Here is a 17,051-nt window from a genome sequence, read left to right on the forward strand (position 1 = left end):
AATCCTTTCTCTGTCTAAACTTGAATATGCGTGCTTGTTTAGAGACAGTTCGAAGATCTGGGCTTTGGGAGCTCTTTGGTGACATTTGGACCTCATAGCCTAGCGGCCCCCAGTAATTGCTGCCCTCTCTGACTTTAACGCACGCATAGGAGGATGAATAATATGGACAGTAAGAGACTATGGTAACAAAGGACAGAGAGAAAACAAAACAAAGAAAAAAGGTAGAAAACAAGGAAATATGTGGAGGGATACAACTGATTAACAAAATAACATGTAACACAAAAAGCTGCAAAAATGTAACATAACATAACATAAACATAAAGAAACATAAATATGGCAAAATAACATAGATGGAAGACAAAAAAGTGGCTAGGAATGGCCCACCTACTCTGTATATACAATCAGATTGCCTTTAAGGAGTACAATTTATATTATGATCTCAATGTGCTTTCAAATCCTGTTCAGCAATGTCACTTACAAAGCTCAACATTTAAAGAAAGGGATAAGAGCACACCTGTTCCCATGGACATGGGAGGCACAAAAAGCGAAGCTGTAGTGAAGAAGAGTGGGGTCAATAATAGCCCCACTTTCTGCTCTTTCCAGTAGATCACGCAGGTAACACAGATGTCTGTGACAACCTCGAACTCCGTTCCTGGCACAGTACTCATCCAAGACAAACACCTGGCCTGGACTAAACCATCCCTGCACAACGCAAACACAGATGGACTTTCATTACTGCGTATCAGCTAACAGAAACAACCCATTGCCATAAATATATATTATGCGGTGACGTTATAACGGGCGGAGAGTCACTCACCAAGCAGCAGAAGGTGTCATTGAGCCTGTGGTCCAACGTGAGCCGCTGCACCATCTCAAAAAGCGAAGCGTGGTCAAAGCTACAGGGGTTAGCGGAGATAAACTCATCCATGCCATGTTTCTGAGCTCTGTCAGCATCTATCCAGCCAACGGCACAGGGGAGAGAACACGGTTCAGAGGAGAAGACATCAGTGAGAAACAGGCAAAGAGTAAGTATTTGTCACAACACAGAAACAACAGGGATTGTTGATTTCTACTTCTAAGGGCAAATTATAAACACTTACAGCTTACATTGTCAACTTGCATTGTGTCAGACAGCGTAAAGAGATTTAATGTATTGGTGGATGAGATTCTATTGATCTGAAGCTAAGCTCAGAGGCACGGGTGCTTCTATTGTATGTGCATGCATGCATATTTGTATGTCACATTCCCTGATGTTTTGAATGGGAAATACTTTTTTAAAGATCCAAAACATGTTTGAAAAAGTTCTGTTTGGATATTAGATGCATTCGTCTTAATGTATTCAATAGATTCTGCCATTCTCGATTGTTGTATGTCACTCAGGTCCTGACAAATATTGGGATGTGTGCTAATAAAAAAGACAGAAATATGGCAAAAGAATAATTCATCCGAACACACTGTAGAGATACAGTATAAAGTGTTAATTTAAAGAAAGATGTTGTAAAATTCGACTGGAGATTTGCTGATCTACGGATCCTCGGAAGTCATATCCTTTCAGAATGTTTTTGTTTGTCTTGTTTCATAACTTTTGCCATCAAGACTTTCAGACTTTAAAAAAACTAAATTGATCTGTGAAATTCAATGAAGAAAGAACATTAGTAAACATCAAATTGTGTAAAAAATGTAATGAATCTATGATGAAACTTATTAAACATGGTTGATGAAAGAACATGGAGGAAAACCTTCTTTCTCTAAACACAAAATCTAACATCTACTAACTAAACTAACCGTCATTTCCTGTGCTCTGTAAATAATATCTGTCAGAGACTAAATGTTGGGGACGAGGATGATTCTAAATAGATAAGAGATGCAGTCACGTCCTCGGTGTGAGTGACAGGTGTCATGTCCATGAGACACTGACGTGAGTGATGATGATTTGGGAGTGTGGGTGGGAAGGGGAGGCCTGATCTTGGCTGGGCAGAGCAGGGGCGACGTATAGAGCAGAACTGACATCTGTCAACCTCCAGGTCAGTGAGAGGGAAGGGGAAAGAGTGTAATACGGGTGCTAAACATTCTGAAAATGTGCTATAAGAAGAAAAAAAAGAACCTACAGAGGGTTAAACTTCAGGATATTAGCATGTTTTTTGTTTTTTTTACTCCAATCTGAGAAGGAAAACCTGTGAGACAACAAGTAAAATGTGGATGATGGTAATAACAGATTGTTTGAGGAAGAGGGACAGGACAGGTAAAGTAAGTCATAATGAAAAAAAGAGTAGGACAGTTAACATGTGAGGGCCTGAAACACCGAGAGAAGACAGTAAATGGCAATAGAGGTGAACCCAGTGCTGGATGAGGAGACAGTGGCAATGATGATGAAAGAGGATTTGGTGGCGTAAAACAACTTTTTAATGGGACAATAAGACAGTGGTCGGACAAGTGCTCGATGAAAGTGATGACCACAAGAGGAAGATTCACTCGAGTTACATCCAAAGAGTAAAGAGAAGGTGCCTGGGGTTGGGCTATGACAGACAGTGAGTGGGCTGTATCTCCTTTGGTTGGATTAAATGAGGAAATGGAGTGTAAATCCAGAATACACTCAATACTACAGTAACATTATCATAACTTACAATAATGATAATGACTTCAACCATAAATAAAATGACCAAATGCCCAATGTGAATAGGCAGGTATTTTTGCATACATATATAAAATTATCACATGCTGGAGAACAGAGTGACCTTTCATTGAGCTTTTAAATGTCATGCACATCTGCAGACCCATTTTCAAATTTGCATTTTAATCTTTTTGTTTGGCATTCCTTTTTTTTTTCTTTTTTCTACGCATTTGCAAGTTGACAATACTTGAATATGTTGCAGTGTATTCATGATCTCTACAGAGCAAACTACCAGGCATACCACTACCGGAGAACTCTAATAGGGTAGCAATACAATTTGGTGCAAGTACATGGGTAAATAGCATGAAGCCGAAAGAGGCAAAACTGTATCATTCTCTGGGAGATGGGGGAAATGAATGAAAACTCCTGTATTTGTACAAAAGTATGGACACATGACACAGGTGTTCTCCTATTCAGGCAAACAAAGGGCAGTCAAAATAAATCAAAATGAGGTTTCTCCTTTCTGGAGGTTTAACACTGGTCTAGCTTCTATCTACAGGCCCATCTACTGGAGGAGGGGGAGAGAGGGGGGGGGGGGGTCCGGAGTATTTTATCGTAAGAAGGGGCGGCATTAGCTACTCCTTGTCTTTGGCATTCAGAATACTCCGCATACATATTTGCCAACTCTCATGGAGAAAAGTTCAAAGTAAAATAACTATAAGCATTTGAGCCCTCTGAAGTAAAGCATGATCAACACTTAAGAAGTGTCAAAACTAATTTTACTCATGCAGGAAATATATATTGAAATTAACTGCATCACAGACTGCCATCATCATTCACACTTTATCTACACTTCTATCTTTGAATAAATCTGTATGAACATCTGATATTTTCACCAGAAAATAGAAGAAGAATCACCAGCTTGTTTTTAGCTTTTGAAACTTATATTATTAATAATACATTTACACATTAGATCTTTCTCATACATAAGAATTGTGTACTTCCTTTCTAATAGTATGTCACATTTTGTCATCATATTGCTTTACTCTGAGGGATCCAGTCACCAATATGAATAAAGAGAGAAGGCAATTATGCAACAACTATAATATCAACTTTAACCATTACTGAGTCAAATAATAAGTTCTTAGAATAAATACATGCATCCTATACTGGCACGAATGGATGCTTATACTTTGACCCTCAAGTTGAGGTCGTCAAAACCAAAAAAAGTTATCAACTAATATCTAAGACATGAGGCGAGACGTGAAATAAGGAGAAGAGGGAAAGAAGAGAGAAAGAACGTTGCATTGTCAGATAATCGGCGGGGATTATCTGAGCTGTGCCGGCTACAGGGAAGCACTTACCCTTGAGTCCAGCTAGAAGACAGCAGGGTAAGAAGGGACAAACCAGAATAACATAAAGACTAGCAACAAGGCTGGAGGAGAGCAATCACGAGAGACCCTGACCTAGCAGCTGCATTACTGAAGAAGGGTACAGGCAAAGCATGAAGAAGAAAACACAACTCAAAAACAACAACCTATACCAACATGAGAGTACATGTGAGGATATGTGAACTTGACAACAGATGTTGAAGCATATTAGAGAGAGAGAGAGAGAGAGAGAGAGAGAGAGAGAGAGAGAGAGAGAGAGAGAGAGAGAGAGAGAGAGAGAGAGAGAGAGAGAGAGGAAGACATAGCTAGAGAGAGACAGACAGACAGAGAGAGAGAGAGAGAGAGAGAGAGAGAGAGAGATAGAGAGAGAGAGAAGGAGACAGAGAGAGAGAGAGAGATAGATAGAGAGAAGAGAGAGAATGAGACAGAGACAGAGGGAAGAGAGAGAGAGAGAGAGAGACGAAGAGAGATAGATAATATATAGAGTATATATTAGGAGAATTAACAGATACAGATACATAGTGGAAGAGATAGAGTAGAGACAATATAGTATAGATGATATAGAGTATAATATGATTTATATAGATATACATATATTTATAGATATATATAGAGATAGAAATTATATATAGAGTATATGATACAGATATCTTATATGAGATAGAGATATAAGACAAAGAATAAGAATAGAGACTATATAAGATATCAACTAGACAGAATGGATATATTATAGAAGAGGCTAATACTAGAACATATACATATATACAATATATAGATACAGATATATATATATATATATATAGAATACATATAGATAACATATATATATACAAGAGAGATAACAGATATATATAACACATATATATAACAGAGATATAGATAAAGAGAGAGAGAGATAGAAGAGATACAATAGAGAGATATAAAGAAAGAGAGAGAGATAGACAGATATAGAAAGATAGATATAGAGGAGAGATAAGAGAGAGATATAGAGAGATAGAATATAAGAGAGATAAAGAAGAGAGAGAGAGAGAGAGAGACAGAGGGAGAGAGATAAAGAGAGAGAGAGAGAGAGACAGAGAGAGACAGAGAGATAGACAGAGAGAGAGACAGAGAGAGAGAGAGATAAAGAGCGAGAAAGAGAGAATTTACGATCCTCATCACTCCACTGCAGTTTATTTTTTCTCGACAAGTACTTAAAGAGTCAAGAGCTGCACGTTAAGTACTGTCACTCTGTATAACTACAGATCAAACAGAAGGCTTACTTTTAAAAGGGACATTGGCACACACACACACACACACACCTACTAAGATGAAGTAAACCTCAAGTTGGTTGTATTGTGTAAAAGATGACCATGTCTTTTCTAAAAGGAAAGAGACTATGAAGGTCCTGGAAAGGTTGAAATAGATCGAAGTGTTTGTAAACGAGAAATAACCAATTTAAATTTAAACTTGCTTTAAAGGAGCACTCCACTGATTTTAGACAAAGATCAGTCAGATTTCTTTTTTATCAGCTCAGTGTGAAAATTAACCGAAAACCTTTTGAAAGTTACATTTCATTTTTGATCATAATCTGATAATAATATGCTGACATTTAGGCCTTTTTGGGAACCAATATGATGACAGAAAAATAAAGACCCTATTAAAGCTCATCAAATGGTCTGCTGTATTGTCAGCTTCAGGTGGGTACTTGTATTATCTTTTGAAACCTTTTAGAATATATTTGTTTAAATACATTTAAAAATACTGAAATAGCGAAATAAAGCGAAAACTTAAAAATCTGATAATTCTCAGGCAAGATCTGAAGTCTTAGTAGAAGTCAAACTGAATAATATCAATCATGGGTTTCATATCTGCGTGTTAAGATTTGACTGAGTTTTGACTTTCGAGTTGCATTATGGGGAATATAGGATCCAATGTTTTTTTGGTTTGGACCCATACTAGGGCCTAAAAGTCAGGATATCTTAGCCTCTTTAACATATCTCTGCAAAGTCCAGTAACATTATGAAAGTGCAACACTAAATCGCTGGGGCGCCCCTTTAAGCAGTCTTTGAAATCCTCATATATCATATTCATTTGTTGTATTTTCTGTTCAGTATATTATACAGAAAGTCCAACACAATAAGCCTGTTCACGTTTAATAGAACACTTATGTAGCTGATGTGCACTAAACCACTTTCTAGTATGAAACTGGTTGATTGCGAAAGAAAAGAACATTTGTTCAGATGTCTCAGAACCTTCATAGGACTTTTGTTTCCGATCAGTTCACTGCAGCAGAGTCAGGAGGGCTGTGTATGTTATGGTCCCAGTGCCATTCAAGACCACTAGGGGGTGAAACATGTACGCGTGGTGTGCCACAATGTTTCAGGGAGGGGGGGGGTGGGAGGTCTGTGCCACTGTGAGGAGGCTTTGAATGGCAACAGCTGGCATCAGAGGAGTCAACTAACCACAAGAACGATCACATACTGGACAAAGAAACCAATGGAGAAACAACATAGAATTCATGTGATAGGATTCTGAGTAACTGATCCAATTCATGTCTTTATAGTTTTACTCCAATGATATGATTAACACAGAGTGAAATAAACTTGGGCCTTTTTAAAATTATTATATCATTATCATTATAACCCTGGGTGTTCATTTTTTCTTTGTATTAGTGAGTAATGCCAATTATTTTGTCTACAATTCATCTAAGAAAAAATAAAAATTGAGTTCTAAAATAAATCATTGTTACACTATGGAGTCAAAAGATGCACACAAAAAGTCATGCTTTTTTCTGAATAGCAGGATCTATTATTGTGGATTGGTAAAAAGTATGTGACATTAAGCTCAGTAGGTCAGAAAGGTCTATGTTAGTGTTGTTTTGGGCAAAGATAAGCTCATTTCTCCAAAATAAGAAAATGACTGCCAGCAAAGGTCATAACCAATTTGAGTATTATACAGATGGTGTGAAGTAAAAATGTTGCTGGCAGAATTTGTAGTAATACTTACAAAAATAATGTATTTGACCCTTCTTTAAGGAGGGGGGGACACAAGAGACGGTTGCAACAGAAGTTGGTACAGATGCCACACTACTGTAGACACTCTTACCTTCACTTTGCTACCTGACCTGTGGGCTGCTTAGAGGTGCAAGTACAGTGACAGATTGGTTACAACTTCAGACATGTTGTCTGGCTTGGCCATCATTCAGTGACAAGGGAACCATCTGAGAAACTGTCTCAGAACCACGACTGCCTTCACAGCTGCCTTCTACAGCTACGACTGGATTAGAGCAGGCCTATGGTTAGGACAATAGCAGCACTCCCTGGCACTGTCAGTCTGAATTCAACCCCAGTAGGCTTGAATGTTCAAATCTTATGTGTAGTGACCTATTTATGTTCATACAAAGTTTGCACGCCATATCCTGCTGATGTACGATAAAGTATTTTTCAGGTTGTTTGTTCCTCGTGAACAGACTGATGAAATAGCATGGAGTTGCACCTTAAAAACTGTGAGAGTGGTGACAATGAGTGGAAGTCCATCAGATGCTGGAGGGATCTGTGAGAGACCAAGGCATGTGTGTGCGTGCTTGTGTGTTAGTTCTACCATCACGTTTTGTGACTGCAGTGTGGAGCGCATGGCGTGAGACATTTATGGGTTAGAGCTTTCACTGCATTGTGAATGAAAACTGCTTCTGCTTAAGTGACCGCTTTTTTGTGTTTCGGTCTACTTACAGAACTGAGAAATGGGAGCATCCATTTGGGCTGAGGCACCCCCTTTGGAGTTGAGTTTCTGGACCTGAGTGGGTGGGACAGGCTTGTGGGACTGGCCAGTGGCACGATACATTGCCTGGACCCACAGGATGCGGTCCTGTTCATCATCGCTGGCAAAGATCACAGTGTCGCCTTCCTTCACTGCATTGAAGAAAGCCCTGCCACCATCCAAGCCTGAGACAACAGGACGTTAAAGAACAAGCAGTTAGTGTTTAACAGTATGTGTGTGAGTGCAGGTGTAGCTACAGCATGTATAGGCGTGCCCCCTCACCTGGCTGGGGGTCACTGTAGTCCACAGTATACCCGTCGAGCTGGAGCAGCTCTTGCGGTTCTGACTTTTTCTCTCTGTAGCTGCACATGGCGAACGTATACTGACTCACCTACAACCCAAAGGATTAGTGATTAGTGAAGTTATTCTGTACCGTATTGAGTAATGACATTTAATGTACTTATTTTAACGCCAAAATCAACACATTTCAATAAATTCCCTCTTTTCCTGCATATCAGTGTAATATAAACAATGAATTGTGACTCAGTAGGTTACAAGTAATCTTTCAAATTCACAAATGGGCAGAAAACCTCAACAAAACACTGAACACTGTTTTATTTCTTACCCACCTGCACAAGGACAAAGAAACGCTTCTTCCAGCGCTTCCAAACATTTTTTCCAAAAGCCCACAGATACCTGTCAAAACATTATCCATACACAAGGAGTCAAAACACAGTCCACATGTCATAGTGAAAACAAACACTGATTAGTGCGTATACCTGGAGCACAGAAACGGTTAATTACATTTCATATAAAATGGGATTTACAAAAGAAATGAAAAAGGTTCAACCAAATGACCTTATATATAAGGTATAAGGGTTTCATGAATGAAATATGATTAATATTGTCTTTAATACTTTTACTTTTTGTCGCTCATTAAAAAAAAAAGGTCTAAACTACACACTGGCTTCCACCAGGGGGAGTAGTGCACTTCACAGTATTTTTCCATGGTACGTGACTAGAAATGAGGCCAAGGAGCTGAGAGCTGGAGTTCTATAAGAAAAACATGGAAAATGAAAGGCACACAGAAACGTCACTACACGGCTTACTTGGCAGCTCATCTCTTACCCGCAGTGTTTCATGTTCTGTGGTTTGTCCATACGTATGGCCAGTTTGATCCTCAGATCTTGGTCGGGGCACGCCTTGGTCACAGTCATCTTATGGAGCTCTGACTGCTTGGGGCTGTTAGGAGTCGGGTGGAGGACGACCTGCACTCAAAGGAAAAAGACAGCATAAAGTGAGACTCCATAATTATGAGCGTTCATATCTAGGAGGTGAATCTTTGATCTCATCCTGTGCAACATTCAGCAACACCAATCAGTGTATTTGCAAGGGCATGTGATTATATATGTTTGTGTTTGATAATTTTTTAAAAGAGAAAGAATAAAGTGAGTCAGGGTAGAGAAAACAGAACAGCGCTTTGCTCTGGCTCCCCGAAGAGGAGTCCTAATCTCTCTTTGCCGAGTTAAAGAGCTTTGAGGAAGCCGGCCTTCCTGCCAACGCTGCTGCAGTGGGAGATCAAAGAGCCTTGTCACAGCCAAGGTCACTGCCACTATGGGGACGTCTGAGGCGTTACTACCCAAACGCAAACCAGCAACACCACCATCATTAACCATTTATTACAGTAACCTTACACATTTACACCTCAGGAAAGAGAAGGGTGGAGAACTGGTAAACTCTCTACATTTGAGTCAGAGGAGCTCAAGATTTAAATAACTCAAAGATCAGAAACATGATGTACGGGAACATTTTTCATCAGTCTACTTCTATCTTATAGAGAAGTACTGCAGCATTTTTTTCACTCATATAACTCTCACACAAACGAAGTGAAAGAATCAAAATGAGAAGTGTTTGGTGGAAGCACAAGCACACATAGAAAGTGTTGTTCCATCTTCCAGTGATCGCAAAAAATGTTCAAATAAAAGTAAAAATGCATTGGGAGTAGAGCTGCGGGGTTTTTTTTGTACGCAAAAACATGTTCTTATTTTGACAACATTTAAAAAAAAAATGTTGACAATATGTTTACCTTGCCAACATATCAAAAGGTTTTGTCTGAAGCACATTCAAGTGGTGGTACGCTGGAGACTCAGTTGAGCTTATTGAAATCCGAATGTCACACAATTTCAACTGAACCGTAGACTGGCTGTGGGTATACGCCTGCCATTGGACGCCTTTTTCAGCTGGCACTCTCCTCCCTTCCGCTACCTGCTCTATCTTCTTTTCAAGGGCACAGTTGCTGCATCCTGTGCTTAGCGCCCTAGACGACTGTGATTGGTAAACACATACACAGTGTTTAATTTCCCTCAACCAGAATGATAATGGTTGCAGCCAGACCTTTCTCTTCCGCTGACACAGCGCTGTGAAGATAAAGCTTGTGATGGTTTATGTATTCCTATGTTTATTTTATAAGCCAAACATTTTTTGTAATTTGTTTGTGTGGTGTTTATTAATGCGACACGTGAGTCTTGATTACAGTATTCTCGTGGCTGTGTTGAAATCAGAGTTGGTAAAAATAAAACATGTAGAAGTGTTACCCTGCCCAGTTCTTTGTCCTCCAGTGCCAGCACCCCTGTGCTCTCTGTAAACAGTTTCACCTTGACACCAGGCAGAGGGTGTGTGGTGGTGAAGTCCCCTTGGGTGCCCCAGCTGAAAGACACAACAAAAGACACTCCAGAGGTCAGCTTCCATGGCAGCATGGGAGCACAGTGTTCCAACACAATGACTTCATCTCCAGCAATCATTGGATCGCTTTTACGTGTCAAGAATAAATGTGGAAGAGACATTTCCTCTCCATTTAACATTTTCTAACTGACATTGCATTAAAGGTCAGTAAATGAAAAAAAAACGAATTATGTAGAAATAAAATCTCAGTTTTGACAAAATGACACAGCCTTGAAATAGCAGCTGACAGTTTTCCGACCACAGGGATCGCTGTATACAAGAGAGATACATTACATAGGTTATAAACACACATACACACACACACCACAGTATATCTTCTTATCACAGACGAAAGATGATGAGTGACTGACTGGAAGTCTTTTATAAAAGAAGAAATACTGCGAGTCACACACATCTGCAGTATGTCAAAGTCAGAATAAAACCACAGAAGATAACAAACACACACTATATTCCTCCGTCTCACTGTCGCTTGTTCTAAATGCATTCCTGCTATTTATATACCGGACATCTTTAAAGCTGCACTTGGCAAGATTTTTATATAACAAAACACCCGTCTTATCAGCCAACATTACTTTGTGAGTCTGTAACAGAGAGCAGCAGAGCGATGCCACAGACGGGATGAAATTAACTTCTTCTGGCACGTGTGTTATATTTTAACCTCTTATCACAGGTATGTCTCAAACGTGTTGCGTCGGCCTATAGTTTATAAATAAAGGTTCGAGTTTAGATCGCATGACACTATAAATGGAACACATTGAAGCTCATAATCACACTGAGAGGCAATTAAGAGTCTCCAATCCACCAGACCTGCATGTCCTGTATTTGGGGAAGAAAGAAGACATCCACACAGAAACGGAGAGGTTCAAAATTAGACGCCAAGATGAGTCATATGTTGACATTTCTTTTCCAGTTTGCTTGAAATCACATGCCCATGTCAAAGCGATTTCAATGTAAGTGATGGAGGACACAACTCAGCTAGTATGAGGCTTCAGTTAGTCAAATCAAGTTACAGTCAAAGTTCCCTGTCGAAGTTTCCTTGCTGATGTAATAATAAAAAATATAAACTTTGGTTGAACTTTAATTTGAATATAGAAATAGGACTGATGTTGGCCCCTTCTCTTCCATTGGATTCCACCAGGCATGGATCACTGTGTGGCCAGTATGGACAGGAGGAATGCTTATAACAATCAGCAGTGCTTTTAATGTAAATATGGTTTTAAGATAGACTCAAAAAATGTGAACATATCCTTTACCAACCACTCATAATGACAAAATCTCATTGCCCCCTCCTCAAGAACGGAAACAGAAAATGCAGTTTACTCTAGTCATGTTACACACATACTGTTTATGGGTTATTGTTACTTCTCTTTGCCATCTTTTGCAGGCATAACAACATGATATAATATAAAGGCCTGAATTATCTCTCTGTTGTGATATATGGAAGACATGGTTTCAATGTCCAGCCTTGGAAAGCTGTTTTCCTCGGAACAATTTATATCATTTCATTATATTTCATAACATAAGACACTGCAGTTCCAACGTGCGCAGAGCAGAGAAGCTGCTGACTGACGGTGACGAGCTAGTGGTGAGCCGTGGGGATTTCAAATGGAAGCATTGTGCTGGCATGAAGGTGACCTTGTTGATCAATCTAAGGTCTATTAATGGATGTGACAGTGCTGTGCTCCTGCAGCTCTTCTAATACCTGGAACTCTGTGTCTGCTCAAGTGGGTCAGTTGAAAAAAATAAATATCAGAATTACAAAACAAAAACAGAAAATAATTAATGTGGCAACATTAGGAATATCAACCCTTTAACTAATTTATCAAAGTAAAGTGTAAAATCACAACAGTAAGTTGAATGTCTGAGCACACAGTTACTGAGCATAAGCAATTACGGTATGCAAATAACCTGCAGTCCTATGTAGTTCATGTGTGTGTCTGTGTATGTAACCACCCACACACACACACACACACACGTTACCCTTGCCTTGTTCTCCTCTAATCCCCTCTCATGTCCTTCCATCTCTCTCATGCTCTCTTCATAAAATGGCTCTTGAATTAGGGAGATCAGAGGAAGACATGTGGGCCTTTAAATAGCTTGTATATGCATGAATGTTTCATGGACTTCTTCTCTTGTATATTATGCTGTGCAATGCTAGTTAATTAGATGAGGGGGGGGGGGGGGAAAGGTAGATATATTTAGCAGAAGATATATCTGCCTTCACCAGGACACCATCATTGTTATGAATCTGATCGAGAATAACAAGCAGTGACGTCACAAAGTATTTTAGGATATGTGCAATCCGCTAGGACTCTCAAAGAAAGGAAGGGAATTTACAAACTATGGTATTCCATTTCATACTTGACATACTGTGGGATTACACAATACATTCTTACAACTTGGTCGGCAGAGACAGAAATCAGCCAGTAAAATAGGTTTTTGGGTTCAGCTGTGAATCATGAATGACTCAAGCAGCTTTGACAAAGCAGAGATAGGAAAGGTTTTCGCTTTCCCACAGGTTTAAGGGGTTTGCAGTTAGGGCTCATCACATTACAACGATGTTCATTAAACCTGTATTTCCCTAAGCGCAGGTTCAAGTAAAGGCGTATACTAACTACAAGAACTCTGGACCAAATAATTGATACATTCAAAGAAAAAAAGAAATAAATTGAAGTTTTGCTCAACTGCACAGTCCCATTTCTTTTTAAATACAGTGTCTCAGACAAAAGTGCCTTGGAGAGAAAATGACGCATCAGAGAACACAAACGAGGGCACTTAAAATGTCTTCCTACAACCAAGAACACAGATGAAGTTTGGCAACGTAGGTTAACTCTATTTTCTTGTAAATGGATTTCACTCAGGGCATCTGAAGCAATTCACAGAAGCCACAAAAGATCAATAAACGAATGGTGCAGAATCTAAAACAAGTTTCCAAAGCACAGTGTTAGATTATTGGAGGGATAATTAAAAATATTGAAATTACATTTTCCCTTTGGATGGAATTAATAATTAAAAGAGGCTGTAAAGAACTACCAGTAGTGGAATCACTGGATGTGCTTATGTAGGAAACGTAAAAAGATATAACAATATATTCTGATACACACAAGGTCAAATGTTGCCTGCACACAACAGAATCAAAATAAAGCACATTTGACCGTCTAAAGACTTTTTAGAGATTGGAAACCAGTTTACATTTACTTCCAATTTGCTGAATACCTCATATCTGATATGGGATGCTAAAATGATGACGGCCATACCTGGTTGATAACGTCCTATTCAAGTTTTAAAATCAACAGCAGAACAGAACTAAAGGCTTTATTTTATTCTGACATAATTAATTTAATTAAAAATGTCTAATGTGTCCAGCCATGGCTGCCAAACAAACACCAATGGATATTATCACCATCAAACATTTAACTGGATACATTTGGGAGGATTTTCTTTTTTTAAATGTTTCTCCTAGAAGGATTCAGTAAAAAACTATAATTTACATAATCCTAATCCCAATAGTTGAAACAGATGTTGGTTTATCTATATGAAACAGCAGCGATCGGCAATCAATATTAAGACAGCTGATGCATTTGGTTTTGATTTTATAGAACAAATGCTCCTTACGTTGGCTTGGATGCTTCTGCTTGGTCGGTCTGGAGTTTCTCGCCTCCCTCCACCTCCATGGTGCAGTAGACGATCCTGTTCGGAGCCAGAGACTTCAGCCCCTGCACTTCCATGATCACCACCTGGGAAGCACAGACACCTCAGTGAAGGTTGTAGACGAGAGTGATTCATCTCTTGAAAAAGAGAGCAACAAGTCAACTGTAGATATGAAGGCGGCACATCCTTTGAGTTTTATAGATATTTTAGAAATACTATTCCAGCCACAATCCCACTTTACACTTACTGCTGTTGCCCTCAAATTAATAAAATGTAGATTTTTGCCCGTTAGAATTATAGTCATCCTTCTTGTAAAGTACAACTCTGTATTGCTGAAACTGCTTGTGGGCATCATCTTACACGTAGTCTTTAATCGCTCAGTTAATACAATATAGATGCACTGATGTCTTCATGGTGCCAATATATCCAACTATAAAGCGAGGAATCTGTCCATCCCTCTCTACTTTGTCCTTAGCATATCTCAAGAACACTTCATCCAACCTACGTCACACCTGGTGGGTGTATTTCTGGAGACCCAAAGGAGTGCTTTGTCGAATTTGGTGTAATTTGGACAATATTAATAAAACATTATTATTATTAATAATAATAAACAAGCGAACAGCGCTCTGGGCAGGTGTATTAATCAGGACCCAAGAAAGCTCAGTGTTGAGTGTGAAGTCGTTTCTATGAGCGGTTTTCCAGAAAGCCACAAGAAGACATTACATCAATGTCTATACAAATGGAAGTATATCTGAAGACTGTTAAAAGAATGAATGAGTTAAATATTCAAAATAATTCATATTTATTTACAGCTGATCAAAAATAAACGTAGATGATTGACAGCCTTTTTCACTCTCCAAAAGTAATGTTAAAAAGGACTACAATGATCATATCAGGATCATACTAATACGTCTATGTTGTTATCAACAGAGATAAAAAATGCTAAAGAGTCCAACTAAATTCTCAGATAAATGTCCAGGTTGTTGCTGGCAGCTGCTGCAGCCGACCACTGAGAATGTAAACAGTCTTGACAAAGCGCTATAAAATCACCATTTCACACAAATAGCTCATTTCCACCATTAAAATCATTTCAGCAATTATATTCCATAAGGTTGTGCCCACTTCTGTGTGAAGGAACAGAAAAAAAAAAAAACAGTGTCACATTATTTGCACATTATGTACTTCCTGATTTGGAAATAGCACCGCATCATAAGGAATGAGGTGCGATTGCTCCCCGATCTGTGGTGATAGCTCATCTCAGACAAGCTGATAACAAGATGACTCACGTTCCCCACTAAGGAGCAGGTAAAAGGGTTTGTGTGTGTGTGTGTGTGTGTGTGTGTGTGTGTCAGTCAGTTCTTCACACAGCGTCTGTTCAACCCCCCAAACAGGTCTGTTTCTATACTTAGTCTCGAGCAGACAAGTACTTGACGACAGCTCTGATTTATGAGATCTGGTGTAGGCAGCTGTAGTTTCATTGAGTTTAGATATTCTGATGAAATGATGTCCGCTGCATCTGGTAATAGTTAGAAATCCTCAGATATATGTCAAAATGATCAAAACATACAAAGTTTTCACATACATTTGATTATAAATTCATATCTAGCCTCATTCCTAATGCACTATACCTCCAAAGTGAAGGACAGAACCACATCAGACTTGGACAGCGTGTTCTCGTCCTCCTGGCCCATGTCGATGATGGAGGTATTGTGTCCCCGTTTCGTCTTCTGGAGTTTGAACTCCCCTCCCTTGGACACGGGCATGCTCTCCAGATTAGCCATCAGCTGATTCACCGAGGACTTGAGCTCCTCGATGAACATGGCCTCCATCTCTTTCGACACAAATTTGGGGAACTTACCACCCTGTCGACAAAACAGAAAAGGGTCAGCAAACATTCACAGTGTTGATGACAATTAACATTATTACGAGGTAAAGTGGGAATTTACAAAATGCTAAAAAACATAAAAGCAAGATTAGTGTTGGCGTCTCTTTTTCATATGATGGATAATTCATTTAGTATAAAATAAATACACAGAGTCTGACTCACCCTGGCAATGTGGTCCGCCATCTGAAGACGACCATCCAGCTCTCTTCTGATCTGTGCAGCCTGCTCATCCAGGTTGTCCAACTATTGATAGAAAGAGACGAGCAGGTCCATGAGGTCACATTAAGAGCCAAGATATACTTCAGGACGGCCAGGGCTCAGTGCCAAACGTCACCTACAACTCCCAGCATCAATTGTTTTACCATGAACAATGACAGCACATTATGTTATTTACATATGTTATTGATAACATGTATTTATATAGTATATATTTCCTGACAACTCACTCAGTGCATGCTGAGATAACCGCACCTTGTGATCTGCACATAAATGAGCCTGTACAGCCATAAGGATGGACGGATGGACATCCTTTCATCCTGTCTAGTTACCGCGATCATTTTAAACTGTTCAGATTTATTACTAAGTAGAGGGAAATCTGTGAAATCATCGTTGTTATGAACGCTTAAGAGACAGAAGAGAAATCCTAGTTCTCTGGTTCAACAGCAAGATGTTGAAAGAGTGAATGATGGACGGAAAACATTTTGATGCATCATTCATGTATTTAAAGGCTCCCTCTGAAGTTTCTGCCAGCTTGTCCCACTATCGAGCAATGTTTTGAGGAGGACGTGCATGCACCATACACATCCGTATCACTGTTGGTAGTACTAACACACAAAGACATGCAGCAATGTGCCCACTAAGGCAAGAGAAGAAGAAGATTGCAGACTTTATAAAATAGGCTTTGCAGATGTTTTATGGGCAGAAAAATGCACTTGACATGTTAGTTACACCTCAAGGACACAGTCCATTCTTTTAAAAAGGAACAAAATGGATGCAGCACAACCAGAGATATTGTGTTTTTTATTCAATGCAT

At 39.3% G+C, this 17,051-nt stretch overlaps 1 protein-coding gene across 14 annotated transcripts in view; it reads right to left on the reverse strand.

Moving 5' to 3' along the window:
* Window positions 1–17,051, reverse strand: part of cadpsb (Ca2+-dependent activator protein for secretion b) — a 62,357-nt gene that overhangs the window by 20,068 nt on the left and 25,238 nt on the right. For 10 of the 14 annotated variants that reach the window (XM_029432782.1, XM_029432777.1, XM_029432775.1 and 7 more), the window contains exons 4-14: window positions 16,181–16,261; window positions 15,762–15,995; window positions 14,098–14,219; window positions 10,335–10,446; window positions 8,869–9,008; window positions 8,370–8,436; window positions 8,023–8,131; window positions 7,713–7,925; window positions 3,976–3,987; window positions 818–954; window positions 515–702 (exon numbers count right to left, since the gene is read on the reverse strand). In XM_029432782.1, coding sequence (XP_029288642.1) covers window positions 515–702; window positions 818–954; window positions 3,976–3,987; window positions 7,713–7,925; window positions 8,023–8,131; window positions 8,370–8,436; window positions 8,869–9,008; window positions 10,335–10,446; window positions 14,098–14,219; window positions 15,762–15,995; window positions 16,181–16,261 — 1,415 coding nt within the window. The remainder of the gene's footprint in view (window positions 1–514; window positions 703–817; window positions 955–3,975; window positions 3,988–7,712; window positions 7,926–8,022; window positions 8,132–8,369; window positions 8,437–8,868; window positions 9,009–10,334; window positions 10,447–14,097; window positions 14,220–15,761; window positions 15,996–16,180; window positions 16,262–17,051) is intronic. The other 4 variants (XM_029432783.1, XM_029432781.1, XM_029432774.1 and 1 more) reach the window with 1 other exon arrangement.

Source organism: Cottoperca gobio, chromosome 5 (assembly GCF_900634415.1).
Source record: "Cottoperca gobio chromosome 5, fCotGob3.1, whole genome shotgun sequence".
In the NCBI taxonomy this organism is placed as follows: Eukaryota; Metazoa; Chordata; class Actinopteri; order Perciformes; family Bovichtidae; genus Cottoperca; species Cottoperca gobio.